General features: G+C 51.9%; 1 protein-coding gene across 8 annotated transcripts in view; it reads left to right on the forward strand.

Moving 5' to 3' along the window:
- COL5A3 (collagen type V alpha 3 chain) overlaps positions 1 to 23,740 on the forward strand; it is a 38,377-nt gene extending 14,637 nt beyond the window's left edge. For 5 of the 8 annotated variants that reach the window (XM_027085242.1, XM_027085240.1, XM_027085245.1 and 2 more), the window contains 43 exons: positions 235 to 288; positions 391 to 435; positions 582 to 635; positions 2,474 to 2,518; positions 2,626 to 2,679; positions 2,809 to 2,916; positions 3,344 to 3,397; positions 5,677 to 5,730; positions 6,665 to 6,709; positions 6,879 to 6,932; positions 7,056 to 7,100; positions 7,514 to 7,567; positions 7,661 to 7,714; positions 7,851 to 7,904; positions 8,035 to 8,142; positions 8,316 to 8,405; positions 8,639 to 8,692; positions 9,589 to 9,696; positions 9,806 to 9,913; positions 10,002 to 10,055; positions 10,721 to 10,774; positions 11,423 to 11,530; positions 11,607 to 11,660; positions 11,852 to 11,905; positions 12,016 to 12,102; positions 12,182 to 12,235; positions 12,767 to 12,874; positions 13,545 to 13,598; positions 13,781 to 13,834; positions 14,228 to 14,281; positions 14,439 to 14,492; positions 14,691 to 14,798; positions 14,970 to 15,023; positions 15,567 to 15,620; positions 15,807 to 15,914; positions 16,204 to 16,257; positions 16,338 to 16,373; positions 17,023 to 17,076; positions 17,664 to 17,871; positions 17,952 to 18,064; positions 19,855 to 19,923; positions 22,423 to 22,662; positions 22,753 to 23,740. In XM_027085242.1, coding sequence (XP_026941043.1) covers positions 235 to 288; positions 391 to 435; positions 582 to 635; positions 2,474 to 2,518; positions 2,626 to 2,679; positions 2,809 to 2,916; positions 3,344 to 3,397; positions 5,677 to 5,730; positions 6,665 to 6,709; positions 6,879 to 6,932; positions 7,056 to 7,100; positions 7,514 to 7,567; positions 7,661 to 7,714; positions 7,851 to 7,904; positions 8,035 to 8,142; positions 8,316 to 8,405; positions 8,639 to 8,692; positions 9,589 to 9,696; positions 9,806 to 9,913; positions 10,002 to 10,055; positions 10,721 to 10,774; positions 11,423 to 11,530; positions 11,607 to 11,660; positions 11,852 to 11,905; positions 12,016 to 12,102; positions 12,182 to 12,235; positions 12,767 to 12,874; positions 13,545 to 13,598; positions 13,781 to 13,834; positions 14,228 to 14,281; positions 14,439 to 14,492; positions 14,691 to 14,798; positions 14,970 to 15,023; positions 15,567 to 15,620; positions 15,807 to 15,914; positions 16,204 to 16,257; positions 16,338 to 16,373; positions 17,023 to 17,076; positions 17,664 to 17,871; positions 17,952 to 18,064; positions 19,855 to 19,923; positions 22,423 to 22,662; positions 22,753 to 22,899 — 3,276 coding nt within the window. In that variant the 3' untranslated portion in view covers positions 22,900 to 23,740. The remainder of the gene's footprint in view (positions 1 to 234; positions 289 to 390; positions 436 to 581; positions 636 to 2,473; positions 2,519 to 2,625; positions 2,680 to 2,808; positions 2,917 to 3,343; positions 3,398 to 5,676; positions 5,731 to 6,664; positions 6,710 to 6,878; positions 6,933 to 7,055; positions 7,101 to 7,513; positions 7,568 to 7,660; positions 7,715 to 7,850; positions 7,905 to 8,034; positions 8,143 to 8,315; positions 8,406 to 8,638; positions 8,693 to 9,588; positions 9,697 to 9,805; positions 9,914 to 10,001; positions 10,056 to 10,720; positions 10,775 to 11,422; positions 11,531 to 11,606; positions 11,661 to 11,851; positions 11,906 to 12,015; positions 12,103 to 12,181; positions 12,236 to 12,766; positions 12,875 to 13,544; positions 13,599 to 13,780; positions 13,835 to 14,227; positions 14,282 to 14,438; positions 14,493 to 14,690; positions 14,799 to 14,969; positions 15,024 to 15,566; positions 15,621 to 15,806; positions 15,915 to 16,203; positions 16,258 to 16,337; positions 16,374 to 17,022; positions 17,077 to 17,663; positions 17,872 to 17,951; positions 18,065 to 19,854; positions 19,924 to 22,422; positions 22,663 to 22,752) is intronic. The other 3 variants (XM_027085247.1, XM_027085243.1, XM_027085246.1) reach the window with 1 other exon arrangement.
- Positions 23,741 to 27,646: the final 3,906 nt, after the last annotated feature.

The following is a 27,646-nucleotide window of genomic DNA, read 5'->3' on the forward strand; positions in this document are numbered from 1 at the left end:
TACATCCCTTGTCTCAGCCCTCCCAGAAGCAGAGGATTTCTGAGGCACGGAGAGGGGAGAGAGCTTGTCCAGGGTCACACAGCAAGTTTGGAAGAGCTGAGGATAGGTTTTCTGGCCAGTAGGATCTGTTTTTTCTCTAACCTTGAGGTAGCTGTATGTCTGAGTAGGGATGTTCCTGGTGGAATGCCGGGCTCTGAGACCCTCTGTCTCCCCCTACTGTTCATCTTCTTTCAGGGTCCCCCTGGGAACCCAGGAATTCCAGGCCTCCCAGGATCTGATGGCCCTCTGGTGAGAACTAGATTCTGGGAGAAGGAGGAAGGAGAAGTGGGGAGGCTTGGGAATTTGGATGGCATATCAGGTCCCGGACAACTTAGAATGTTTATCTCCTAGGGTCACCCAGGTCATGAGGGCCCAACAGGAGAGAAAGGGGCCCAGGTAAGTGACCTGGAGACGGGCTGATTTGGGGATGAGGGTTGGCAGGCAGGGCCAGGAGTCAGGGGCTATTAATGAGAAGAGAGATGAGGGCACTGGGAACATGGAGGGGGGAGAACAGGATGGCACTCATCTTATGTCCATCTCAGGGTCCAGCAGGGTCGGCAGGCCCTCCGGGCTATCCTGGACCTCGGGGTGTGAAGGTAAGTGATACTTGGGGCCTGCAGATAGAGTTTATTTTTTTTTTTTTTGGCCGTGCTGCGCGACTTGTGGGACCTTAGTTCCCCGACCAGGCATCAAACCCAGGCCCTCAGCAGTGAAAGTGCGGAGCCCTAACCACTGGACTGCCAAGGAATTCCCTGCAGATAGGGTTGATCCATCAGCATGGACCTCTGGAAGCCAGCTCTATCAGAAACTTCTGTGTGTGTGATGAGAGGAATCAGTCTTCCAGGCAAGGTGTGGTAGAAGTGACAATATATAGCTACTTTGGAGCTGAAAAGCCAAAGGGTAACAGTACAGCATGGTTTTCACCTTGTAGTCGAGAACAGTTAAAGCCATTAGAGGCTGAACCCATTTCACTGGAAGCACACACATCATGTCCAGGTCCAGGTCAGCACACTGTAATCAAGCAGAGGGTTGTTTGAAAGCTCAAGCCCAGAGCCATACCATATGCAAGCCCAGAAATGCTAAGACGAGCTGAGAGCTGTACTGAATAGAGATTCACTGTTGACCCAGCGCAGGGACATTGGAATTCACATCTATATGGTAGCTGAGTCCAGTTACATTGTAGCCAAGTACAGGTATCCATTACCTGTAGTCTAAAAACAGAGTTTGATGGTAGCCAAGAGCTGGCTCCTCCCATTTTTGCGTTATAGACAAGCTTAGTTACACTATAACCAAGGAGGTGGTTCTATTGTAGCTGGCCACAAAATCCTGTGGGTGTCCAAACTCAGAGTTCCATTGTAGCCAGGCATGGTTTCCTATATATAGTTGAAGGCTATGTTGTTGCTGAGTCTAGTTACATGGTAGCCATGGCCAGAGAACAATTGTAGCCAAGCTCAGTTACATTGTGGCCAATGAATTGCCCTGTGGCTAGAGACAGTCATGCTATTGTCAAAACACACGGTTATGGGCTTCCCTGGTGGCGCAGTGGTTGAGAGTCCGCCTGCCGATGCAGGGGACACGGGTTCATGCCCCGGTCCGGGAGGATCCCACATGCCGCAGAGCGGCTGGGCCCGTGAGCCATGGCCGCTGAGCCTGCGCGTCCGGAGCCTGTGCTCCGCAATGGGAGAGGCCACAACAGTGAGAGGCCCGCGTACCGCAAAAAAACAAAAAAACAAAAACAAAACCACATAGTTATATTGTATCCAAGTATAATTTTGTTGTAGTCACTGAGTTCGGTTAATATCGTGTCTCCCTGTGGCTGGAAACAGTCATGCTATTGTGAAAACACAGTTGTATTGTATCCAAGTACAATTTCATTTTAGTGGCTGAGCTCAGTTACACTGTAGCCAAGTGCAGCTTTTCTTGTGGCCCAAGCCCAGAATTTGGCTGGAGCAGCATCTGGGCTTGCACTGAGCAGTCTTGCTGTAGCCAAGCACAGACTCCCCTTGTTGCCAGGCACAGAGTTGCATTGTAGCCAGCACAATGGGAAACATTCCTTTGCCTTTAGAATGCAGCCGGGGCCTGGAATGTTCATCCTCTTTCTCCTGCCAGAAGGAACCGTGGACACAGTGTCCCCGGGAGATGGGAATCAATTACTTGGAAACTTGGCCTTCCCTGCACTCCCCCACACAGATGACCTTGGGAGGCTGCCAGTGGGAAGGGGTGGGGGGAGAGGCAGCCTCTTGCACACCATACTAGCAGATTTTGGGGAAAGATAATTTCCTCTGGGGCTGACCCTCACCCCCCTTCCTCCAGTCTGACATCCGCTTGGGACTCTGCTGGCTGTTTCAGGGCAGGGGACTGAGTCCGGGGCCCGAGTCTGGAGCCCTTCTTAAGTGGGGGGAAGGGGGGACCTGAGAGCTTTTATATTTTTCAGGGTACCTCTGGCAACCGGGGCCTCCAGGGGGAGAAAGGAGAGAAGGTGAGAAGGGAGGGGATTCCTTGAGGGGGGAACCCTAATAATGGGGCTCTGGCTGTGTCCCTTCCCTGAAGCCCTGACATCTGATCTCTGTACTATCTTCCACCCAGGGAGAGGATGGCTTCCCAGGCTTCAAGGGTGATGTAGGGCTTAAAGGCGATTGGGTAAGATGACCTCCAGAGGAGGGGTCTGGTGGATCTGGGGGACTTGGGAAAGAGAGGGAGGGGGTGAACTGGGCCAAAGACAGGAATGACAAAGGGACTGATGTCAGGGCTTCTCCTTTTCTATTCCAGGGGCAACCCGGACCCCCAGGTCCTCGGGGAGAGGATGGTCCTGAAGGGCTGAAGGGGCAGGTGGGGCTTCCTGGTGAGGAGGGGCCCCCAGGCTCAGCTGGGGAGAAGGTGAGTGGACCTGGTCACCCCCTCCAGTCTATACCCCAGCTTCTAGCCTGCAGGCAAGGTGTTCCCTGGCCCTTTGCCTTCTGCCCTCTGCTGTTTTATCTCCAACTTCAGGAGGCTCTCAGCTCCTTCAATTCCCCAGCTCAGCATTACAGAGCAATTCCATGCACTTTATCTTATTTTTGTCCCCATAACCACCACGGGCAACAGACATTTTTACCCCCATTTTACAGACAAGGAAACTGAGATTTGGAATGGTTGAATGAGTTGCCCAAGGACATACCCCTAGCAGGCAGGGGCCAGGACTTGAACCCATGTTTCCCTGAATCCCCCCACCCCCACCCCTGCAACCATGCCCCAGCCTTCCTGCCCCTCCCCCACTTACCTCCAAGTTGCAGTCTCTGACCTTTGTCCCATAATCTCTCTGCAGGGCAAGCTTGGGGTGCCGGGTCTCCCAGGTTACCCAGGACGTCCAGGCCCTAAGGTCAGAAGCTAGCAGGAGGGTGGTGGGCAAGGGCAGGGTTCAGAGACTGATTAACATCTGGGGGTCCAGGCTGTGGTCTGAGGGTGTGAGCTGTCCACCCCATGGGGCATTGAAAGTGTAAGATGTGGGCTTTGGCATCAGACAAACTTAGGCTCAAATACCCAGCCTTATCTGCTAAGTGACCTTGAGTAAGTCACACCTTACCTGCTAAATGATCTTGAACAAGTCTATTGAACCCATTTTCTCAGTTACGAAAGGGAGATACCAGTAGTATCTACCTCATCAATTTGATGATGATAAAATTGATGATTTTGGTGATAATAAAACTGTAGGATCCTTCTTATTTGGTATGATTGAGGTTGGTTCAAACAAGTCAGTAAGGAGGAGAATCATAAAAAATACATATTTTACATATCTTGAATTAATTATAACTTAGAATGTACTTATGTAAAACTGTACATTTGGCTGCCAATGTTTTGATGAATGAGGCTATTGGTAAGACATGTCTTTCTGCCTAAACCACACCCATATTACATCACTGATGATTTATAGTTTTTTTTACATAAAGTGGAGCGGAAACGCAAAGACACTTGGGAAGAAATCTGAGTGCAGAATCCTTCTTGAGTTCCACACTTTTGGTATCTCGATCTAGCAGGTATCTTGCCCGTGCCTAATTGGACAGTGTTTTTTTTTTTAGTGACTTCCCTTTACATTGAGTCTTTTCCATTTAACCTAGATTTTACAGATCTCTTTCTTTTCCCTTTCTACATTTCATCAGTTTTTGTAAGGTTTCATTAAGTCACATGACCCCAATAGCAAGGGCAACTGATATAAATAGGTTTGGGATTAACTCAAGGTATCAAAACTAAGAGCAGAACTCAGCCTGTTGGAACAGAAATTCATGGGAGTTAGAACAAAGTCTCGTAGCCAGGACTGATCAGTGTGTCTTGGGCAACAAGCAATGAATACTTTACAGGAGGCCTGATATGTCGGCCTGGTTGAGGTCAGTGTCTTATTCAGCTTGGGTTGCTAGAGTAAAAATACCTTAGACTGGGTGATTTAAACACAGAAATTTGTTCTGGAGGCCAGAAGTCTGAGATCAGAGTGCCAGCATGGTTGGATTCTGGTGAGGGCTTTTCTCCTGGTTTGTAGATGAACATTTTCTGTCTTTGTCCTCACATAGGGGAGAGGGAGAAGGAGAGAGAGAGAGAGAGAGAGAGAGAGAGAGAGAGAAAGAGAGAGAGAGAGAGAGAGATCTAGTCTCCTCTTCTTCTTATAAAGACACTAATCCCATTCACGAGGGCCCCACCCTCATGACCTACTTACTTCCCAAAGGCCCAACCTCCAAATATTATCACACTAGGGACTGAGGCTTCAGCATATGAATTTTGGGAGGACACAAACATTCAGTCCATAGCACTTACTAATAATCACCATGAATAACAAAGACAGCGAATATTTCTCGAGCACATACTATGTGCCAAGTACCTTTAAAAAAAAAAACCCCACTTTCTATATATATCCCATTTAATCCTAACGAAAACCTTGTGAAGGAGGTATTGTTGGTATCCCCAGGCTACAAAGGAGACTGATGCTCAGAGGGGTCAATCCATTTGTCCAGGGCCACACAGCTAATTTAGTGATGGATCTAGGATTCAAAACACAGTGAGGGGTGAGAGGGGATATCAGAGCATATGATGTTTTCCCCCAGGTCAAGGGACGATGGGCAGGAAAGCAAGTACTGGAGGCAGTCAATTAACAAGTATTGAGTAAGACACCACCATGTGCCAGGCAGTAGAGAATAAGACCGGAGCATTATGTCCTAGTCATTGAATAAGTAAACAGATGAGCAGGGTCATTTCAATACAAATATTACAGGGGAAACAAAATAGGACGTGATAAACAGAGCATGACTTGAGGATGTGGTGGTCAGGATGATGGCGGAAAGCTTCTCTAAGGAGGTGATGTCTGAATGAGATTTAAATGATGAGGAGTAGCTGGCTTTGTGGGGATCTGAGAGAAGAGCATTTTAGGCAAAGGCAGCCAGTGCAATGGCCCTGAGGCAGGAATGTACTGGTATCTGAGTAGCATTAAAGAGGCCAGTGTGGCTGGAATGGAGTGAGCAAGGGAGGGGCTGCTCACTGGGGCTGGAGGGGCCAAAGACTTTCTGGAATCACTGGCCTGGAAATGCCTGAAAAGATGGGGTGGCTGAATGCGGTGAGGGGCTAACGTCACCCACTCCTCACACCCATGTCTTCTCTCTCATCCTCTTTACTCAGGGATCTATTGGCTTTCCCGGGCCCCTGGCACCATTAGGAGAAAAAGGGAAGCGGGTGAGTCGCAATCCAGGGGTCAGGGGAGAGGGAAGGGCTTGCATGAGAGGAACAGAGTGTATGGCTGTGCGTGATAGCACGTGGGGCCCTAGGTGGCTGTGTCTATGCCTGGAAGCACTTGTGTGCACACATATTGCCATGTGCAATGCAGGGCACATGTAGGTGATCCCACCTGGCATTACAGCAAATGTGCCTGCGTGTCTGTGTACGCATGTGCCTCCCGTGTGCCTTTCAGTACAGATTAGATGGGGTCTGGATGCTGCAGCCTAGGGGCCTGTGACTGGGTGAACGAGGGCACCAGCTGCACGTACGTTGTGTGACTATGGGCATACATGTGTGAGGGGGTATGTCGAAGTGTGTGAAAGAATAGGGAAATACACATATGTGTGTGTTTCTGCACACCTGGGGGATTGTGTATACATGCATGCGTTGTTTCGCTATGGGTGCACTGTAGCTATGTAAATGGACATTGTGTATATGCACGCAAGGGTTTGTATACTGCTGTGTTTATCAGGACCGTGTCCTCACATGAATCCATGCACATACGTGTTTACACTGGATAGACACGTGTGCAAGGGACATATTACATGACAGGCTCCGAGTGTCATCTCGAAGCTGCGGTCCCCCCTTGCGTGCTGCGATGGCATGCAGTCATGTGTGCATACCATGCAGCTGTGATAAATAGGTGTCTGTGTGAGCAAATGTGCTTGTATGTGTGGACCTGTAGGTGTAATCATAATATAATTGGGTGCCTGTGATCTTTGCGTAGTTGCATGTGTAAGCTGTACTGATGCGTGCGTGTGAGTGAAAGGCTTGCAAATGAATGTGGGGCAGGCATCTTTCCAGGTCTCTGACTGGGTGCATTTGTGTGTTTGTGTCATGTATTTGCACCATCATCCTCTTCTGCTTCCCCCTCATCTAATTTACATTCCAGGGGAAGGCTGGGCAGCCAGGCCTGGAAGGAGAGCGGGGACCACCAGTAAGAAAATGGGGGCAGGGCTGGAAGGAGGGGCTACGAGAGGAGAAGTGGGCGGGAAGAGGGTTGGGGTTACTTCAGGTAGTCATGGTGGGGGGACCCAGAGGACTCATCCTCATCTCCTAGGCTCCCCCACCCTCTCACTTCCAATGTTTGCTTCTTTTCTATTCAGGGCTCCCGTGGAGAGAGGGGGCAACCAGGTGCCACAGGGCAACCAGGCCCCAAGGTATGGGGTGGGTGGGTGGTCAGGCCCCCCAAGCAGGCCCTCTGCCCCGGGCTCACCAAGTCCCACCCAATACCTCCTCGTTGAGTTCGTTCTGCAGCCTGAGTCTCATTCATTCCATCCTAGGGTGATGTGGGCCAGGACGGAGCCCCTGGGTTCCCTGGAGAAAAGGTGAGTGAGTGAGTGAGTGAGTGAGTGAGTGTGTGTGTGTGTGTGTGTGTGTGTGTGTGTGTGATTCTGGGTAGGAGACAAGCCCAGAAGGTGGGGAGACATTATAATGCAGAAAAAGCACAGCCTCTGAAGTCAGAGAGCTGTGAGTTCAAGTCTTAGCTCTGCCATTCACCTGCGGTGTGACCTTGGGTGAGTCACTTAACCTCTCTGTGCCTCAGTTTCCAACTCTATCAAATGGGAATAACCACAGTCCCCATCCCAAAGGGCTGCAGTGGTGAATGAAATGACTTCCTGTGCATAGAATGCTTGACCCCATGCCTGGCCTGCAGGAAGCACCCAACATGCTGTTGTCATTATGTGGGACTCAGGGGCAGGCGGGAGGGATGAGTGAATGATTTCTGCTTCCATTTCAGGGCCTCCCAGGTCTGCAAGGCCCTCCTGGGTTCTCTGGACCAAAGGGTCCCCCTGTAAGTGAGCTCACCCTGCTGGGGGGAAGGGGGAGCCAGGCAGTGGGGGGACTCCTTGTTTGTGCCTCAACTCTCTCCCACCTTGTCCCTCAGGGCCCCCAAGGGAAAGACGGGCAACGTGGGCACCCTGGACCTAGAGGAGAATTGGTGAGAAACCCTTTGACCTCTGACCCATGACCCCATTAGGCTCTCCATTTCTTCCCCTCCATGACACCTCCATTTTGTTTTTGTTTTTGTTTTTTGTTTTTTTTTCATGACACCTCCTTTTAATGTTTCTCCTCAGGGCTTCCAAGGTCAGACAGGCCCACCTGGACCAGCTGGTGTCGTGGGTCCTCAGGTCAGAGTGGACCCCACAGGTCTCCCTAGTTTTGTACCAGTTCGGGGATATTTGGGGGAGGGGGAGGTGATCTCAGGCAGACCCCCACCCCAGGCCACCTCCATTCAAGATGAGCCTTCTTCCTCTCCAGGGAAAGACGGGAGAAGCAGGGCCTCTGGGTGAGAGGGGGCCCCCAGGCCCCCCTGGATCTCCTGGTGAACAAGGTCTTCCGGGCCTGGAAGGCAGAGAGGGGGCCAAGGTGAGACCCTGCCCCACGGGAGATCTCATCAAGTGACCCCAAAGGTCCCTCAACATCCCCACGGCACCTCCAGGCTCAGAATCAACACCATGGGGCAGGGGGCCCAGACTCACAGATTGAGGGGAGACGCCCTCTTCTCTGGAGTCTGACCTCCCTCTTCTGCACTCCTCCAGGGGGACCTGGGACCACTGGGACCCTTTGGGAAGGAAGGGCCACCTGGACACAGGGGCTTCCCTGGTCCCCAAGGAGCCCCCGGGGACCCAGTGAGTATCATTTGGAACCCCTCCTGAATGTGCCTGGCTGGGCTGTGAAGCAGAGGAGGAAAGGGGGGCCCAGGGGAGGGGCAAATGTGATAGTAAAGTAATGGCTGCAGGAGGGACAGATCCCTGAACCTCAGTGGCCGGGAAGCGGGTGGGAACTCTGAGCCCCCCAGAGTGAAGACAGGACTCAGGGGCACCGCTGGGAGTCTCTCGACTGTGAATCATCTCCTCCTCAGGGACCTACTGGTTTGAAGGGTGACAAGGGCCCCCCTGGCCCCGTCGGGGCTAACGTAAGTGTAAACCCGTCTGCTGTGTGGCAGGCAGGGTGCAGGGGTCTCAGGGTTTCTGGGAAGCTGGGTATTGTCCTCATCAAGTCTGTTATTTGGGGAGCCAAACAGGTCGGGGTCACGGCCAACTCTGCCGCTCACTGGCTGGGCAGTCGTGTCACTGTGCGAGCCTCCGTTTCCTTGTCTGTAAAATAGTCCCATCTCCTAGATGATCGTAAATCTCAGTGAGATGATCCGTTGGGCACATACTTACCTGCGTAGCAGACATCAGCGTTTAAAAACCTTCTTTCAAAAACAAACAAACAAACAAAACCCTTCTTTCTCCTGGAGTTTACTACGATCTAGCCAGGGAGATAGGGATCAGCTGCGATGAATGCCACAAGGCAAAATAGCGCAGAGTAGAGGGGAGAAGGGGAGAGCCGTTGAAACAGGCAGGCCAGGGAAGGCCTCCTGAGAAGGTGACATTTGAGCTGAGACCTGAAGGCGGTGAGGGAGGAGCCATGTGGGTGTCTGGGCGGAAGAGTGTGCCAGGCGGAGGGAACGGCATGTGCAAAGTCCTGAGGCTGGAGGAAGCAGTGAGCAGGGCCGTGTGGCTGGAGGGGAGTGAGCCTAGGGTGAGTGGGAGGAGATGAGAGCATAGTCGTGCAGGACCTTGTGGGCTGCCAGGAAAACCTTTTTTTCAACAAGTGGGGTGGGAGCCCCAGAGGGATGTGGGCAGGGAGAGAGGGGAGGCACGTGCGCTGACTCAGGTGTTCACAGCGCCCTCTGGCTGCTGTCTGGGGGAATAGATTGGATGTGCTGGTAACCACCTAACTCAGGGCCTGACTGCTTGAAAACCCTCCAATAAATGAGAATTACCACTGCTGCTATTATCCCTGACCCTTCACCGCTGTTTTCAGGGCTCCCCTGGGGAGCGTGGTCCTGTAGGCCCAGCAGGGGGCATTGGACTTCCTGGCCAAAGTGGAGGCCAAGGTCCTGTTGGCCCTGCAGGCGAGAAGGGGTACCCGGTAAGTGCCTGCCCCCCATCCCCCAGGCATCCCCCAGACCCAGCCCTCTACATATCAAGAGCTCATTTCTGCCCTGGCCCAACATACCCCTTTCCACTCCGCCCATCAGGGTGGACGCGGCCCCCCTGGTCCCACTGGCAAAGACGGGATCCCAGGGCCCCTGGGGCTTCCTGGATCCCCTGGAGCTGTGGGGCCTTCTGGCGAGGAAGGGGACAAGGTGAGAGAGAGTTCATGGAAGGGGAGGGGCTGGGGGGGGATGGGGGTAGAGGGAGGCATGAGCCTCCCTCATCCTGTTTCCTCTGCAGGGAGAAGTGGGAGACCCAGGTCACAAAGGCAGCAAAGGCGATAAGGGGGATGCGGTGAGTGGGGGGCCCCAGTGAGGGGGGTGGTCCCCGGGGAGGGGAGAGGGATGTGGAGGATGGCCAGGAGGAGGCCACGGAGCTTCCTGCCTTCATGAGACCCATCTTGACACCTGCAAGTAACAGAAGCCACTCAGGCTACCTGGAATAAAGGGGCTAACTGCACCCCCAGCTTCCCTCCGGAAGTTCAGCCGCAGCGCCCAGCGTCAGGGAGCCAGCTCAGTCCCTGGGTCCTGGTGGGACTTTGGGGCAAACGTTCTGATGGGCCAAACTTAGGACACATGCTCTGTCTGGTCCCATGAGTTGGTAGCTAGGAAGGCAGGGTTGGGGGAGGGAAATGCAGCTTCTCTGTGGGGGGAGTGGACAGGGGTGCAGTGATTGACATCTCTAGTGTTTCCAGCCCCCCAATCTTGAACCTGAGGGGTTTTGGGGTTTTTTTTGCGGTACGTGGGCCTCTCACTGTTGCGGCCTCTCCCGTTGCGGAGCACAGGCTCCAGACGCGCAGGCCCAGCGGCTATGGCTCACGGACCCAGCCGCTCCGCGGCACGTGGGATCCTCCCGGACCGGGGCATGAACCCGTGTCCCCTGCATCGGCAGGTGGACTCTCAACCACTGCGCCACCAGGGAAGCTCCTGAGGGGTTTTTGACTCTGTTCCCTCCTCCAGGGCCCACCTGGACCAACAGGGATACGGGGTCTTGTGGGACACCCAGGCTCCCCGGTGAGTGATCCCCGTTTTGTGGCCATCCCTTGGATCCCCAGTGGGAAGGGACAGTGTTCTCCATGGTGACTCAGGCCCAAACTCAGCCCTGACACTGACCTACCCCCTCCATGCCAACACTCAATATGAACTCACCCCAGAATCTGACTCAATCCTGACCTCAACCCCTGAACCCCATCACAACCCTAATCTCAACACTGCTTGTGACCTTAACCTCAATCCCATCTCAGACCTGACCTTCACATCCAACAGTAGCCGAACCTGACCCAGTCTTACCCTTAACCCCAGTCCTGACCCACCCTCCAATGCAGACCCCAAACCTGGGCTCAAACTCTGATTGTACCTTGGCCCTAACCTCAAACCCTACCCTACATCTCAACCCCATCTGGACCTTCCCCTCATCACCTTAACTGACCTCAACTTGACCCTGACTCACCACCGAATGCAAAGTTTTTAGAAAAACTTTGACTCAACCCTTGACTTCATTGCTCATCTCTGATGCTTAACCTGCATCCCCAGCTTCAAACCCAGTCCTGACCCTCTCCAAACTGAATCCCAACCCTGAGCCTCAATCCTGACTTTGACCTTGAGCCTTTCTCCGACCCCTGACACAGACCCTAACTGTGCCTTGCCCTGTCCTCCCCCCAGGGGGCAGATGGGGCTCAGGGACGCCGGGGACCTCCAGGCCTCTTTGGGCAGAAAGGAGATGATGGAGTGAGAGGCTTCATGGGGGTGATTGGCCCCCCTGGCCTGCAGGTAGGTGTCTGAGTTTGGGGATACAGCCTCCGGTCCTTCCCACTTTGTGCCCCAAGTTTTCTTCTTTGTTCCACAGGGGATGCCAGGCCCTCCTGGAGAAAAGGGGGAAGTTGGAGACGTAGGGTCCATGGTATGGACAATGGGGGAAAATGGGGTTGTGGTGGTAGGGCGGGGGTGGCCATTAAACCAGTTTGGGGGGGGTCACAGGTCACATTGTCATTTTAAGGATCATGTGGGTCCCAGCATCAAGGGTGGTGTTTGTGATTAGTGGAGCTTTGAAGGACCATGGGGTCACCGGATGCTCTTCTGACTGTCCCACAGGGTCCCCATGGAGCTCCAGGCCCTCGGGGTCCCCCGGGCCCCAGCGGATCAGAGGTGAGGACTCTGGGGGAGGGCAGGATGCCTCAGAGGTGAGGACATAGCTTTCCCAAGAAGGGGCTGTTGGGATTGCACAGTCCCAGCTGTACCCCTTGCTGTCTCTCCAGGGTCCTCCAGGGCTGCCTGGGGGAGTTGGTCAGCCTGGAGCAGTGGGCGAGAAGGTGAGAGAGAGAGAGAACCAAAGTCTGCCTGGGGTGGGGAGGCACAACCAGTCCTGCCTGGGGGTGGCTGCCAGGATGGGAACTCTCCTCACCTTCACTTTGCCTCCTGCAGGGTGAGCCAGGGGAGCCTGGAGACCGGGGACCCCCAGGAATCCCAGGCATCCCTGTGAGTGACCTTTGTCCAGTGTCCCTGCACCCATCTCAGGGAATCCCTGACCCCTGGGCATCTAGGGTCACCATGACCTCTGCAGCCCTAGGTCACCCACTGACCCAGGACCTACAGGCATCCCCTGTTATCTTGATGACAGAGCCCTGAAAGGTATCAGGGTTGCTACACAAAGTTCTCTAGGTTGTACACTGCACAAGGGTGTAGGGCTGAGGAGGCAGGTGGGGCTCACATCTAAACCACAAGCCCTGGCTTGGGGATGAGTTGCCCAGAGGGGATCCCTTTTCTGATTCACTCCAGGGTGGCACATGGGCTAGCCCAAATTTGCCCATGACCTCTGGGCAACTGGACCATCCTGACCCCTGACTCCTATAAATCCTAGATTCCTCTGACCTCTGACCCTTGGGCAGTCTAGGCTACTCTGACCCCTAACCCCAGGAAAGCCCCAGGCCAGCCAGATTCCCAAGTCCAGGTATGCTAACCCTTGACCCCTGGAGAGGCCAGGCACCTCTGAACTCTGTTTCTGAAAAGGGGCCCAAGGGAGAAATTGGTGAAAAGGGGGATGCAGGCCCATCTGGGGCAGCTGGACCGCCGGGCAAGAAAGGCCCCCCTGGAGAAGATGGAGCAAAAGGGAACGTGGTGAGTCCTGGGGGACATGGAGGGAAGGACTCGGGGAGGAGCACGTGTGTCACCTTGAACCTGCTCCCCAACTTCCAGCTGGGGGGGGTGTCCCATCCTCCAGTGTGCTGATTCCACAGGCAGCCCGGAACATGGCTGAGTAAATGAATGACTGAATGAAAGAATGAGTCAACATAAAAATGGAGTGGTTATATGTCATTGCAGTAGGGGAAACTTGATTCCACACTGAGTTGTTCTAACACTGCTGGGAAGGTCAAGGTTGAGACTCATGCTGGGTCAGAGTTGGCTGATGAAGGATTTGCCATCAGGGCAGAGGTGGAGCCCCTCCCACCATGGTGATGGGGCTCGGGGTTGGGACGGAGGACAGCAAGGAGCTTCGGGGTCTGAGGGACCTTGACTCGAATCTCACCACCCCACCACTCGCCGAGTCCTTTCTCTGAGGTCAGTTCTGTCTGTGAGTCCCAAGCCTAGGGGATGCAGTGAGGTGATGCATGCAACATACTTAGCTCACATTAAACACGAGAATGTTCCTTCTACCAGGGCTGGGATTCTGTGTTTTGTTCACCAGTGTATCCCAGCAACCAGAGCTGTGCCTGGGCACAGTTAAATGAATGAATGAATGAACGCTCCATCATTCAGAGATATAATTATCCATCATTCCGTGTTCCAGGGCCTCACAGGGCTCCCAGGAGACCTAGGCCCCCCCGGAGACCCTGGGGTTTCGGTGAGTGTGACCCTCCTTACTCGAAAGCCTAGCATATTCCCTATTCTGTTCCCATCTCCACAACGCCCCCACAGACCTGGGCAAGGTCGATGGAGGAAATAACCTTCACATTCCTCCAAACCTCACCCCTAAATTCTCATGTACCCCCATGACCCCTTCTGACTTTGTTCCTCCCACCACAGGGTCAAGACGGCCCCCCAGGGGAGAAGGGAGACCCTGGAGATGTGGGGGGACTGGTGAGTAGGGGAACAGAGGATGTGGTGCGTGAAGAGGGGGGTTGGGGCTGGTGGGTGGGTGAATTGGGGGGTCAGGAGAGTGGGTTAATGAGGTACCCAGGGCCCTTGTAGATGCATCTGCTTTGCCTCTCTGGGTCCTCGCCGTGAATGTGAGTAGCTTGAGGGTAGAGGCGGGAGATGGCTGGTGCTGGGTGACATGTGGGGAAGGCTGTCTTCACATCAAAGGCATCCTGATGGGGACGTACGTATACGTATAACTGATTCACTTTGTTATAAAGCAGAAACTAACACACCATTGTAAAGCAATTCTACTCCAATAAAGATGTTTAAAAAAAAATAAAAAGGCATCCTGAAACCATCATCCTCAACTACCCTGCTGGTTATAATCTCCAGGGTCCACCTGGTGCTTCTGGGGAACCCGGTCCCTCTGGGCCCCCTGGCAAAAGGGTGAGTGATGAGTACCCCACCACCACCTCCTGGCTGCCCTGGCTCCAACTTTGTTCCATTCACTCTCACAGTCCCCCGCTCGCCCCTACAAAACCCCCACTCATCCCCAGCGCACCCACTCACCTCACAGCCCCCCCCTCACACTTTCTCCCCTAAGGGTCCTTCCGGTCGCACGGGTCGAGAAGGCAGAGAAGGGGAGAAAGGTACCAAGGTGAGTGCCCCCTGCCAAGGGGTGGGGGGGCCTTGTCCTGACCTGTCAGCCAACAGTTGGGCCATCAGAATGGGGAGAGGCCTGGGACACCACGGGTGCTCCAGTTCTGACCCCTCCCTGCTGGTTCTTGGCTGGCGGGTCGGGAGGCAGCCACCCCCTGACTCTCTCTACCCCCTCCCTTGCCCCTGTGCTTTTCAGGGGGAACCAGGTCCCGACGGGCCCCCAGGGAGGACAGGCCCAGTGGGGACTCGAGGGCCCCCTGGGCGTGTCGGGCCTGAGGGTCTTCGAGGGATCCCCGGCCCTGTGGTGAGTGGGGTGGGAACAGGGACAGGGCGGTGGGGGGGGATCCTGCCTTCCTTATGCGCTCCCATCTTGTAATTTCTCACCATAGTTAGAAGGAGCCGACCCTGGTGGGCAGCGGGACATCCACACTGAGTTCTGACAGAGTTCAGCCCCCCATGTTCTGCTTTGCCCTAGGGTGAAGCAGGCCTGCTGGGACCTCCTGGACAGTTGGGCCCTCCTGGCCCCCTGGTAAGTGACTTCTTTGTCCCTGAGGTCCCAGCACTGGGAACCACACTGGCCATCCAGTGAGCATCTAGTAACCATGGGTGCTGACGCTGCAGACTGACCACTCATTGACTAGCCATCTGATGGTCAACCCTGACCGTCTATACTAAGCATCTCTTCTGATCACTCATCTCAATGGTCAACCCTGACCGTCTATACTAAGCATCTCTTCTGATCACTCATCTCAATGGTCTACACTGACCGTCCACCCTGACCCTTCGTCTTGATTGTCTACATTGACCAAACAGACCACCTATCTTAATAGCCTACACTGACCATCTACATTGAGGTTGACCACGGACCATCCAAGTTGGCCGTGCTCCAACAAACCCCTTCATTCATCTCTCATCATCCCTCCTCTTTCTTGACCATCATCCCCATGACCACTTCCCCGGTAATTCCACTTGAAACCTGGGTAATTTCCCATTTGACCATCCCCCAATCACTCCCATGGACCTTGAGGCTTTCTGTCTGAGACTCACCAGCTGACCCTAACTCTTCTTCCAGGGGCCCTCTGGCCTCCCAGGGCTGAAGGGAGATGCTGGCCTCAAGGGGGAAAAGGTAAGGATACCTCCTTCCATTATTCTCCTCCCCCACTTAACCCCGCTCTCCTCCACCCTTACCTCCCTCTGTAGCCAGAGGGCTAGGAGATTGGAGTCTCCTCTACTACTCCAAGGCTCTAGGAGAACAATCTCCCAATCCCCCGCCCACACTTCTTCCCCAACATGTGCCTCTTTTATCCTCCAGGGCCACATCGGATTAATTGGTCTCGTTGGCCCCCCTGGGGAGGCTGGTGAGAAAGGGGATCAGGGTTTGCCAGGAGTGCAAGGCCCCCCTGGCCTCCAGGGAGAACCTGTGAGTGTGTGTCCTGCCCCGAGTGGGAAGATTGTGTTCAGAGGGTGGTGGGAAGGCAGAAGTGGGGCTTGTTTGGAGACTGTGGGTATGGGGATTTGGGAAGCCTGGGTCTAGAATGATAGGGGTTGTGTCTGGAGAAAATGGGGGGCTCTCTCTGGGGACTTGAAGCTTGAAGTCTGCATCTGGGGTTTGGGGTCTTCTTTGGAGGGAACTGGAAGCCTGTCTGGGGGATGTGTCTGGACCATAGGGATGAACCCTATCAATGATGACTCTGATGTCCTTTCTCCAGGGTTCCCCTGGTCCCATCGGCTCTCTGGGCCACCCTGGACCCCGAGGTGTGGTGGTGAGTATGAGGGATTTGTGGGGTGGGGTCACCTTGTTGGGCCAGCCAGGACTCCAGCTCTCCCTGTCTCTACCCCACAGGGTCCTCCAGGACAGAAAGGTTCAAAGGGGTCCCCGGTGAGTACTCACTGTTCCCTTGGGCTCCCACATCCCAGCCCCCTTCAACTGCGCTAGAACGCTCAGGGCCTTTGCATTCATTCATTTATTTATTCAGTCAGTCAGGCATTCAACAAGTATTTCTTCAACACCTACCATTGTATTTTTTTTTAACATCTTTATTGGGGTATAATTGCTTTACAATGGTGTGTTAGTTTCTGCTTTATAACAAAGTGAATCAGTTATACATATACATATGTTCCCGTATGTCTTCCCTCTTGCGTCTCCCTCCCTCCCACCCTCCCCATCCCACCCCTCCAGGCTGTCACAAAGCACCGAGCCAATATCCCTGTGCCATGCGGCTGCTTCCCACTAGCTATCTACCTTACCTACCATTGTATTTTGTCAAATCTAAGATGCCATCCATTGTAAGATGAGCCATTATTTTATAAACTGCTATGGAAGAAAACAGTTCTACCAAGTAAAGTATGACTTGTCACAGATGATGACTTCAGAGGTGTTCACATATAGAAAGAAAATGTGCGGTTTATGCTTGGTCCTGAAAATTGCATGTCCTTGCCCCCAGTGCTGTGTGTGTGTGTGTGTGTGTGTGTTGGCAGGCAGCGGTCTCCATAGACAGAGTTCACGCCCAAATGACTTCTCCCTACAGGGATCCCAAGGTCCCCGCGGAGACACTGGACCCCCAGGTCCCCCCGGCCCCCAGGTGAGTTACCCAGGGACTATGTTGGAGTGTGTCCCCCTTGGGTCCCTCAGTGCCCAGAACTGGGCGGAACACCAGGTGTTCAGGGGGTGCAGGTGGGGTGGGAGGTGGGCCCAAAAGCTGAAGGAGGATCTGGGCTGTGTGTAGGGCGTTGGGGGGGACATCCATGGGGGCTCTGACAGTATCTCGTATGTCCATCTCTCCTGGCCTTTCTCTGTCTCTATCTCAAACACTTGTTTCACTATTTAATCTTTGTTTCTCTCTTCCGGGCGCACCCTCTCTCTGTCTCTCTCTGTCCTTGTCTCTCTCTCTCTCCTTTGCCTGACTTTGTGGTTCTGTCTCTTTTTATCCTCTCTCCACTTCGGCCTCTCCCCATCTCTGAGCCCTTCTGTCTCTCTCCTTCCCGTGTCTCTGTTTCTGACTGTCTATCTCCCCTTGTCCCTGTCTCTATCTCTCCCTCCCCTTTCTCCTCTCCCCCTACCCCTGTGTCTTTCTGCCCCCCACGTCTTTCATTTCTGCCCCTCTCTCTCCCTGTCTCTTCCTCCTGCGTCTCTGATCTCCTCCTCTCCTCCATCCCCACCTCCGCCCAGGGTCCATCTGCGCAGCTGCACGGGCTGCGCCGGCGCCGGCGCTCGGTCCCGAGCCCGGGAGTCCCGGAGGGCGGCCTGGAGGAGGTGCTGGCCTCGATCACGTCGCTGAGCTTCGAACTGGAGCAGCTGCGACGCCCTCCGGGCACGGCTGAGAACCCGGGCCTCGTGTGCAGCGAGTTGCACCGCAACCACCCGCATTTGCCCGACGGTGAGGTTCCGTCTCTCCCCCGGTGGGCGGGGAGCCTCGGGGTCCGCCCGGCTCATCCGCCCTACCTGGCTTTGCGGCAGGGGAATACTGGATTGACCCCAATCAGGGCTGCGCGCGGGATGCGCTCAGGGTTTTCTGCAACTTCACGGCGGGAGGAGAGACCTGCCTTTACCCAGACAAGAAGTTTGAGACCGTGAGTACCTCTGGGGGTGAAGTGGGAGGTGGTGGTGGTGGAAGGAGGGACCAGACTCTGGAAACCATTTCATTCATACCCTGTCCACACACACACACACACACACACACACACACACACACACACACACACACACCAGGCGTTGACTGGGACTTTATTTTTCCTTCAACTAACATCTCTTGAGCACCTACTGTATTGCCAACTCCTTGAAATGCTGGGGTTACAGCAGAGAATCCAAAAAAAAAAAAAAACTGCTTTGCTTTTATGGAGCCCATTTTCTATGGGGAAAGACAGATAAGAAAATCTAGTAAAGAAATCAATAATGACGGAGAACCTTGAGATAGCAGGTATGTGTGCCAGCCCTAAGCGCTTGGCTGCATTAACAACCACCAATGTGGCCATCCTGTTATCATCCCTAAAATAGGTCACCAACAAGAACCTACTGTGTAGCACAGGGAACTATACTCAATATTTTGTAATAACCTAGAAGGAGAAAGAATCTGAAAAAATAGATATGTATGTATGTATAACTGAATCACTTTTCTGTAACCTGAAACTAACACAACATTGTAAATCAACTATACTTCAATTAAAAAAATAAAATTCTGTTATCATCCCCCAGACAGGGAAACTGAGGCACAGAGAGGGACAAGATTACCCACGACAGTCTGGCCCTTGTCCCAGCCCTTAACCATGCTCTATTGTGCCTCCTAACCTGCTGTCTTATAGGCCCCATGGGCTCACTGCCCTCCACTGGTTCCCCAGAAATCCTGGGGTTCTCCATCAGGGAGCCCTGAGCCTAACAGCCTCTGACACCAAGCCCCAGGCTTGGCTATAGAGGGCAGTGGGTGTGCAGTGAGCTTCTGAACCCTGGACTGCTCAGACTGGAATCCAGATCTGTCACCTCAGTTTTTTCATCTGTAAAGTGGGGTTCAAGAAAGTATCTACCTCATAGGGTGGTTGTGCCATTGAGGCGCCAATGAACATATCAGGGGACACTGAATGAACACTGACTATGTGCGTCGCTGTGTTAATACCTCTACTGCAGGGAAAACACGTTGTAAGCTCAGGGCCTGCAAAAGTGCCCAATAATGTCCTTCTTATTTATTCTTATTCTTTACTGGTCAGAGCCCTGGTTTAGTGGGAACTCAGATACTCTAGTGGATGCAAATTTAGACGAGCTCACCCCCACCCAATTTATGGGGGCTTGAGGTCAGGGCTTGATCTCTAAACAGTTGCTGACACCTGAGGCCTGATCTCTCACCAGCTCATCTTCCTTCTGCCCAGAGAGAGGCTGGGGCAGGGAGTGAGGAACATTCTTGGTTTGGGTTCCCCAGACACAGACCCTGAGATGAGGGTTTGACAAGGGCAGGTCATTTATTTAGGAGGTGATCCCAGGAGGGGTAAGTGAGAGGGGCCAGGGGAGGCAGCCAATAAGGGGTGTGCTGTTAAAACATCACCGTTGGACACCCAAGGCTCAGTTCCACTGGGGACTTCCAGGAGACAGTGTAGGGTAGGCTCCTGGGAGCTGTCCCCCACCTCGGGGAGAGGGAGCCGGGGCATTTATCCACCAGCTCTCATCAATCATTGGTGGAGGCTGCCTCAGAAGGCGGGAACACCCAGCCTCTTGGGTCTGTCCTGTGTACCAGCCAAGTTCAGTCCAACAGTCAGAGAACAGACTGAGAGTCCCTGATAATTACAGTCAGTAGCTTTCATTGTGGGGAGGTAAATGCAGAAAGGACATGGTGGCCCCCTGGGGCACCTGCTACACCGTCCCCTCCACTCCCCAGGTGAAACTGGCCTCCTGGTCCAGAGAAAAGCTGGGAAGCTGGTATAGCACATTCCGTCGAGGGAAGAAGGTGAGTTGCCCTGGAGGCCAAGGTGGGGATGGTATAAAAATTGGTGGGAACCAGCATGGGAATTGGAGGAGGTGAGATGAAAAGGATAGACTCACTTTGCCTCTTGATGATCACAGCATCAGATGTATGATAGGGCAAAGCACAGGTCATGGTGGCGATCCAGAGGCAGTGCTGGAAGGACCTGAAGGCTTCCTGGTAGAAGTCACAGCTCAGCTGAGGTCTAAGGAATAAGTTGGGTTGCAAGTTTGGGAGGACAAGGAATAGTGTTCCAGGTAGATGGAACAGGATATATGAAGGCTCAGAGTCAAGAGAGGGCCTGGTAAATTTAAAGAAAAGGTGACTTGCTCTGCTCTAGCGAGTGTGAGGGGGAATGTGGTAGGAGAAGAGGCTGGGGAGGGGGGTGTGAGCTAGGCCCACTTCCTCAGAAAGATCTATGAGCAGTAGGGAGCCATGGAATGTTTTTAAGTGAGGGAGGCACCGAGATTAAATCTCTGTGATAGAAAAATGCCTCTGAGCTGGTGGTGGTGGTGATGGGGAACTTGGAGGCTGGGAGACCCAGAAGACTGAGGTGTTGGTCCAAGAGAGCAAGGAAGGGACCAGGCTGGAGCTGGTGCTATGGGGATGGAGAGGAGGGCATGGCTTAGAACAACCTCTGAGAGGGGAAGTCAGTACGACCTAGTAATTGATGGGATGACAAGTCAATAGGACCTAGTAACTGATGAGATGGCACGTGAATAGGACCTATCAGGTGAGTAATTGATGAGATGAGTAATTGATGAGATGGAGGGGAGGGAAGAGATAGGGATGACACCCAGGTTCCTGGTTTGAGGGACTGATGTCTAGTGAGGTTCTGAGATATGTAAATGGGAAGAAGGTCAGGTTTACGGGATGGAGTGGAATCTTGGGTTCATTTGGGATTTGTTTATGTAACATATATGTGTATGCTAAACATTGGGAACATAGCAGCAAAGAAAAGTTCCTAACTTCATGAAGTTGATATTCTACTGGGAATAGGACCAAGGAAGCAGACAGACCATAACCAAGGAAACAAAGCTATAATATAATGTCAGGGGGTATCTTGGTTTGGGTTCCCCTGAAAGAGACCCTGAGGCAAAGACTCAATTGCAAGGGGCTTATCTGGGACGTGATTCCAGAAAACATCAATTGTGGAACATGAAAGGGTACAGGGAAGAGAAGGAAGCCAGGACGCGTTACCAAGCCAGTTATCTCAAGTTAATACTATATTTTATGTAACCCAATATATCCAAAATATTGTCATATCAATATAAAGATTATTGAGGCATTTTAAACTTTCCCCCTCTGAGTTCTTCAGAGTCTGGTGCATATTTTATATTTATAGCACATCGTAATTTGGACACTAACTTCCCTTGGAAGTACTTAGATTGCATAAAACCTGCAGTTGAAAAAGTATATTCACATCCTCAAGTTGTTCCAAACCTCAGTTTTCTGATAAATGGATTGAAGCTCAGTTATTAGTTATAAATTAATGTTACAAGTTTTAAATTAAATAATTAAATAAAAAATTAAAATTTAAATGGATGGACCTAGAGATTAGCATACTAAGTGTAGTAGGTCAGACAGAGAAAGACAAATATATGATATCACTTCCATGTGGAATCTAAAACAATGATACAAGTGAACTTATTTACAAAACAGAAATAGACTTACAGACATAGAAAACAAACTTACAGTTACCAAAGGGGAAAGGGGAGGGAGGGATAAATTAGGCGTTTGAGATGAAGATACACACTACTATATATAAAATAGATGAGCAATGAGGACCTACTGTATAGCACAGGGAACTATATATTCAATATCTTGTAATAACCTATAATGGAAAAGAATCTGAAAAATAATATATATATGAGTATATGTGTATATACATATATATATATATATACACACACACATACACAAATAACTAAAACTTTTCACTGTAAATCTGAAAATAACACAACATCGTAAATCAACTATACTTCAATTTTTTTTTTTTTTTTGCGGTACGCGGGCCTCTCACTGTTGCGGCCTCTCCCGTTGTGGAGCACAGGCTCCGGACGCGCAGGCTCAGCGGCCATGGCTCACGGGCCCAGCCGCTCCGCCGCATGTGGGATCTTCCCAGACCGGGGCACGAACCCTTGTCTCCCGCATCGGCAGGCGGACTTTCAACCACTGCGCCACCAGGGAAGCCCTTATACTTCAATTTTTTAAAAATGAGTGCCGACAGAAAAAAATTAACATTTAAATAAAGTTTTGAAAACTTTCTCAGTCTCACCGGCTGCCTTTCAAGGGCTCAATGGCCACACGTGCCTAGGGGCTTGCAAGAGAACTGTGGACGGCCGGATGGCTGGTGGGGCTGATAAAGATGAGGACGTGGCAGGGCGGGCAGGTCTGCGGTGGGTGGAGATCCTGGGAGGTGGGTACCTCAGAAGGAGTGGAGGCGAATGGAGCACGCTCGCCTCTTCTTTGTCCCACCTCCAGTTCTCCTACGTGGATGCGGATGGGGCCCCGGTGAGTGTGGTGCAGTTGACCTTCCTGAAGTTGCTGAGTGCCACAACCCGCCAGAGCTTCACATACTCCTGCCAGAACTCGGCCGCCTGGCTGGACGAAGCTGCAGGAGACCATGGCCGCTCTGTCAGTTTCCTTGGGACCAACGGGGAGGAGCTGTCCTTCAACCAGACGGCAGCAGCCACCATCACTGTTCCCTACGACGGCTGCAGGGTAAGGGAGGGGTGAGGGGCTGGCCAGAGCAGGGCGGGAGGCTGTGGCTACCCTCCCCCTGACTCAGCATCCGTGTCTTCCCACGGTCAGCTACGGAAGGGACAGACGAAGACCCTCTTCCAGTTCAGCTCTTCCCGAGTGGGATTTCTGCCCTTATGGGATGTGGCGTCCGCTGACTTTGGCCAGACGAACCAGAAATTTGGGTTTGAACTGGGCCCTGTCTGCTTTAGCAGCTGAGAGCTTCATGGGTGGGAGGGAAAATGAGGGAGCCCCAGATGGGGCACATTTGGTGCTGAGGCTTTGAAGCCATCACATTTATCGTCTCCTGGGACTGTGGAGCCAGGAGACAGTCTGCTCATCACCGTCAAACAGTATTCCTTCTCCATTCCGGGGGTCTGGAGGCTGGACTCCCCTGGCCCATGAGTCCCATTTCCCTGCACTTCACCCCGGCTGGCATAACTGTAGTCTGGCTCTGTCTCCCCTTCATGCTCACCCGATGCTCAACTCCCTCCCCTGACCCCCATGCAATGGACTTCTAACTCAGAGCTGATGAATGCCCCCCATGCCTGCCTCGCACCCCTCAGTCAGTGCTCTCAACACCCTTTGGTGCTACCTTCCGCATAGTTAAGCACTGGATGTCTCCTGATCCCAGGCTGGGACCTCTTCACTCATTCCTATTTTCAGGTGGGTTCACAGTGAATGGACTGAAGTCAGACGACAGAGGGAAGTGGGATTTCCCTGGGCTGAGCTGTGTGTTCCTTCTGTTGCCTCAGCCCCGCTAGCTCTGAATACTGCTTCCCCCCATATCTCCCCAAATGCACCTTGCCATGCCAGATGGTTTGGGGACCAGGATGGTGGAGGGTAAATCAGGATCCTAATGGTGCTGCCCTATTTATACCTGGGTCTGTATTAAAAGGGAAAACCCCCTCTGTTGTATATTTAATCTGCTTCTTCCTTAGGGAGGGCTGGGATATGATGAGAGAGATTCTAGCATGATCCCCAAGTCCACCCCCCACCCCGCCCCAGGCCATAGGGCATAATTGGCTTCTCAAGTCTGAGAATAAACCAGTGAACTGTGTCCCTGTCTGCCTTTCATCTGACGCTGGCCATATCTCTCTTAGGGTCAGGCTCTTGTCTCACCCAAGGAATCTGCCACCACCTGTCTTAATAATTGAGTCTTTTGGTAGAGGTAACTTTGGGGGTCGGGGAACCTAATTATAATGGGATTCACTGGAAGTGATGGGCCTGTTTATTAACTTAGGCTGCTAGAGGAAAAGTTGAAAAAATAGTCCGATCTCTAAGAGAGCAGATCTTAAATGTTCTCAGGACAAAAAAAGAAGTGGTAAATATGTGACGTGAGGGAGGTGTTAGCTAATGCTATGGTGGTAATCTTTTTGCCATATATAAGTGTATCAAATCAACATGTTATATACACTTTAAACATCTACAATGTCATATGTCTATTATATCTCAATAAAGCTGGGAAAAATTGTGAACCTATTAGGAAGACATTTAACTTTAAAAAAGAAAGTAGACAGATCTCCATGTTGACCTTGATTGGTCTTGGAATCACTGCCTGAGTTGAGGGGATGTATCAAGAGGTGACATGGAATGTGGTTTTGGTTTGAGATAAAATGACTAGGGGTCAAAGGTTTGGGTGGCAGGTCAAGGGAGTGAGTTGGGGGTGAAGAGATTTGAATTATGAGTTGACCCTTGTGGTGAGTTGGAGGTTAGGGATTAAGGGTAGGGTAAATTACGTTGAAGTGGGTTGAAGATAAGTTGAGTTGGAGGGTGGTTTGAAGTGTGTTGAATCAGTTTGGGGATCTGTTGAATTGGGGGTTGGAATGATGAGTGGATTGCATTAAGGGTTTGGAATTGGATATTGGGTTGAATTGAATTAGGGTTGATTTAAGAAGTAGAATGAACTGAGTAGAGGTAAGTAAGGGTTACTATGAATATGGGGTAGGGATTGCCAGTGTGGTGAGTTAAGATGTGATCAGTTAAGATGAGAGTTGGGTTTGGGATGACTTGAATTTGGGGTTAGATGTTGGGTTGAAGGTTTTAAAAAACAGATTTATTGAGATATAATTCACATACCATATAATTCACCCATTTAAATTGTATAATTAAATGGTTTTTAGGGTATTCACAGACTTGTGCAACCATAACCACAATCAATTTGGAACATTTTCGTCACCTCAGAAAGAAATCCCATATCCGTGAGCAGTCACCCATCATCTCCTCCAAACCTCTCGGTGGTAGGAAACCACTAATCTTTCTGTCTCTGTGGATTTGCCTGTTCTCCACATTTCATATAAATGGAATCATACAGTATGTGGTCCTTTATGTCTGGCTTCTTTCATTTAGCATAATAATGTCACAGTTCATGTTGCAGAATGCATCAGAACTTCATTCCTTGTTATTGTTGAATAATAATTTACTGCATTTTGTTTATCCATTCAGCACTTGGTAGACATTGTTGAGTTAGGAGTGATGGAGGGCTGGTGTGAGTTAAGTTGGATCAGGTGGGATTGTGTGGGTAGAGGTAGCAGGTTGGAGTGAATTGCCTCCCTCAAACCCAGGGCTTGGGACTTCCCTGGTGGTGCAGTGGTTAAGAATCCACCTGACAACGCAGGGGACATGGGTTTGAGCCCTGGTCCCAGAAGATCCCACATGCCGTGGAGCAACTGAGCCCGTGCGCCACAACTACTGAGCCTGCACTCTGGAGCCCACGAGCCACAACTACTGAAGACCGCAAGCCACAACTACTGAAGCCCACATGCCTAGAGCCCGTGCTCCGCAACAAGAGAAGACACCGCAAGGAAAAGCCCGTGCACCGCAACGAAGAGTAACCCCTGCTCACCGCAACTAGAGAACGCCTGCATGCAGCAACAAAGACCCAATGTAGCCAAAAATAAATAAATAAATTTATTTAAAAAAAACCCCAAACCAGAGCTTACTCTGCTATTCCTGCCAGCAGCCCTCTAAGGCCACCTGAATACTTGCTCTAGATTCCTTTATTCATTCCATAAATGTTACTAAGAGTGCTAACTCTATGAAGAATATTGGTGCCCAGAGGTTAATCCATGAGTTCATCCCTTTATTCACTTATTCATTTGTTTAGCTCTATTGAGTGTGTAGTAAGCACTAGGCATTGCTCCAGATGCTGGAGATAGAAGAAAGATGCCGTATCTGCCCCTCAGGATCTTACTTCTGAGGAAAACAGATTATATACAGATCTCTGTGTAATGTGACTTCAGGTAGTATTAATTGTGAAGGAAAATCAGACAAGTTACATGGAGAGTGATGGAGTCGGGGGCTTATTTGAAATAGGTTGGTCAGAAGAGGCTTCGCTGAGGAGCCCCAAGTGGAGTCTTGTTTTTGGCCGAGTAGCTTGAGGGATCTCAGTTCACTGACCAGGGACTGAACCCAGGCCACAGCATACAGCAGTGAAAGCCCAGAATCCTAACCATTAGGCCACCAGGGAGCTCCCCATGTAGAGTCTTGAGGAAGTATCCGACACACAATGAAGAACCCAGAAACCCTCAAATACCAATGAGGGCTCTTGAGGGGGTGGGGTTTCTCCTGGTCATCCCTTCTCCAGATGTGTTGCTTTTGCTGATTTCTTCACCCTGGGTTGATGTCTATCAACCCAAATGTAGACCGGAGCCTACCTTCCTTTTAGTTCCTCTCTCAAACATCTTTAACTCAAGAATGCTTATGGTGGGCTTCCCTGGTGGCGCAGTGGTTGAGAAGCCGCCTGCCGATGCAGGGGACACGGGTTCGTGCCCCGGTCCGGGAAGATCCCACATGCCGCGGAGCGGCTGGGCCCGTGAGCCATGGCCGCTGAGCCTGCGCGTCCGGAGCCTGTGCTCCGCAACGGGAGAGGCCACAACAGGGAGAGGTCGCGTACCGCAAAAAAAAAAAAAAAAAAAAATAGTGTAATGACTCTTTAATTACGTAAAAGCTCATTAAAGAATTAGAAATTCAGCCCTGCTAAATTAAAGGGTAATTGACAAAGGTGTAAGGAGGGAATTTTAGGCCTTGCACGCTCAGCTCTGTGTATTTGCCCAGCATCGTCACCGGCACCCTGGCGGCTGCTGGGAAATTCCCAGCTGATTTGCATATTCAGCAGCCATAATTAATCACACTGCTTGTGCTTCAGGAGCAATTACTCCAGAGCTGGGGGTGGGGCAGGGCGGCCAGCGTGGGGGCCCCGGCTGCAGAATCAGACCGGGTTGTAGGGGGTGGGTGGAGCAGGGGATGTTACACATACACACTCACAACATTGTCGGAGATACAAACAATGACATACGCAGACCAAGGGCTCATGGAATCGGACCCTCATCTTGTCACCTCCTTCCATCCCCCGCTGCTACCACAGCTGCAAGTCACTTCCTGGACCCACAAGCAGACTCAGGCAGACCCGCATCACACACTCCCCTGCACCCAGATACACTGACACACAAAGGCCACACAGAAAGTTGCACACACCCAGTTGTGTCTGGACATACACCTAGAGCTGCCCTGCGAAAACAACCGTGTTCACAAACCCACCCTCAGAGATGGAGCCACATCTGGAGGGACATCCCCATTGTCACACATAGAACTACTGTATCCTGGGGCCTGGCACATGCTAGGCACACAGAGGAACACGCAGCCCCACACAGAGACATGCCACCAACACACAAGCCGCAGATGTGGGCCCAGGTAAACTCCATCGTGGGTGGTTCAGAGATAACCCTCCCTCTGCCCACACATTCATTCAATCAATCAACCAATCTTTGTTAAGCACCTACCATGTGCCAGGCACTATTCTAGGCTTTGGGTACCCAGCTGTGGACAAAACAAAGATCCCTGCCCTTTTGGAGTTAACACTAGTGGCGTTGACAGACAGTAAGCAAATACATATATGATATGTCAGGTGGTGCTATGAAGAAAAATAAGGCAGGAAGGAGGACTAGAGGGGTGTTCGTTGAGACAG

Source organism: Aethalodelphis obliquidens, unplaced genomic scaffold, assembly GCF_003676395.1.
Source record: "Aethalodelphis obliquidens isolate GAN/ISIS:26980383/991018 unplaced genomic scaffold, ASM367639v1 scaffold53, whole genome shotgun sequence".
Taxonomy (NCBI): domain Eukaryota; kingdom Metazoa; phylum Chordata; class Mammalia; order Artiodactyla; family Delphinidae; genus Aethalodelphis; species Aethalodelphis obliquidens.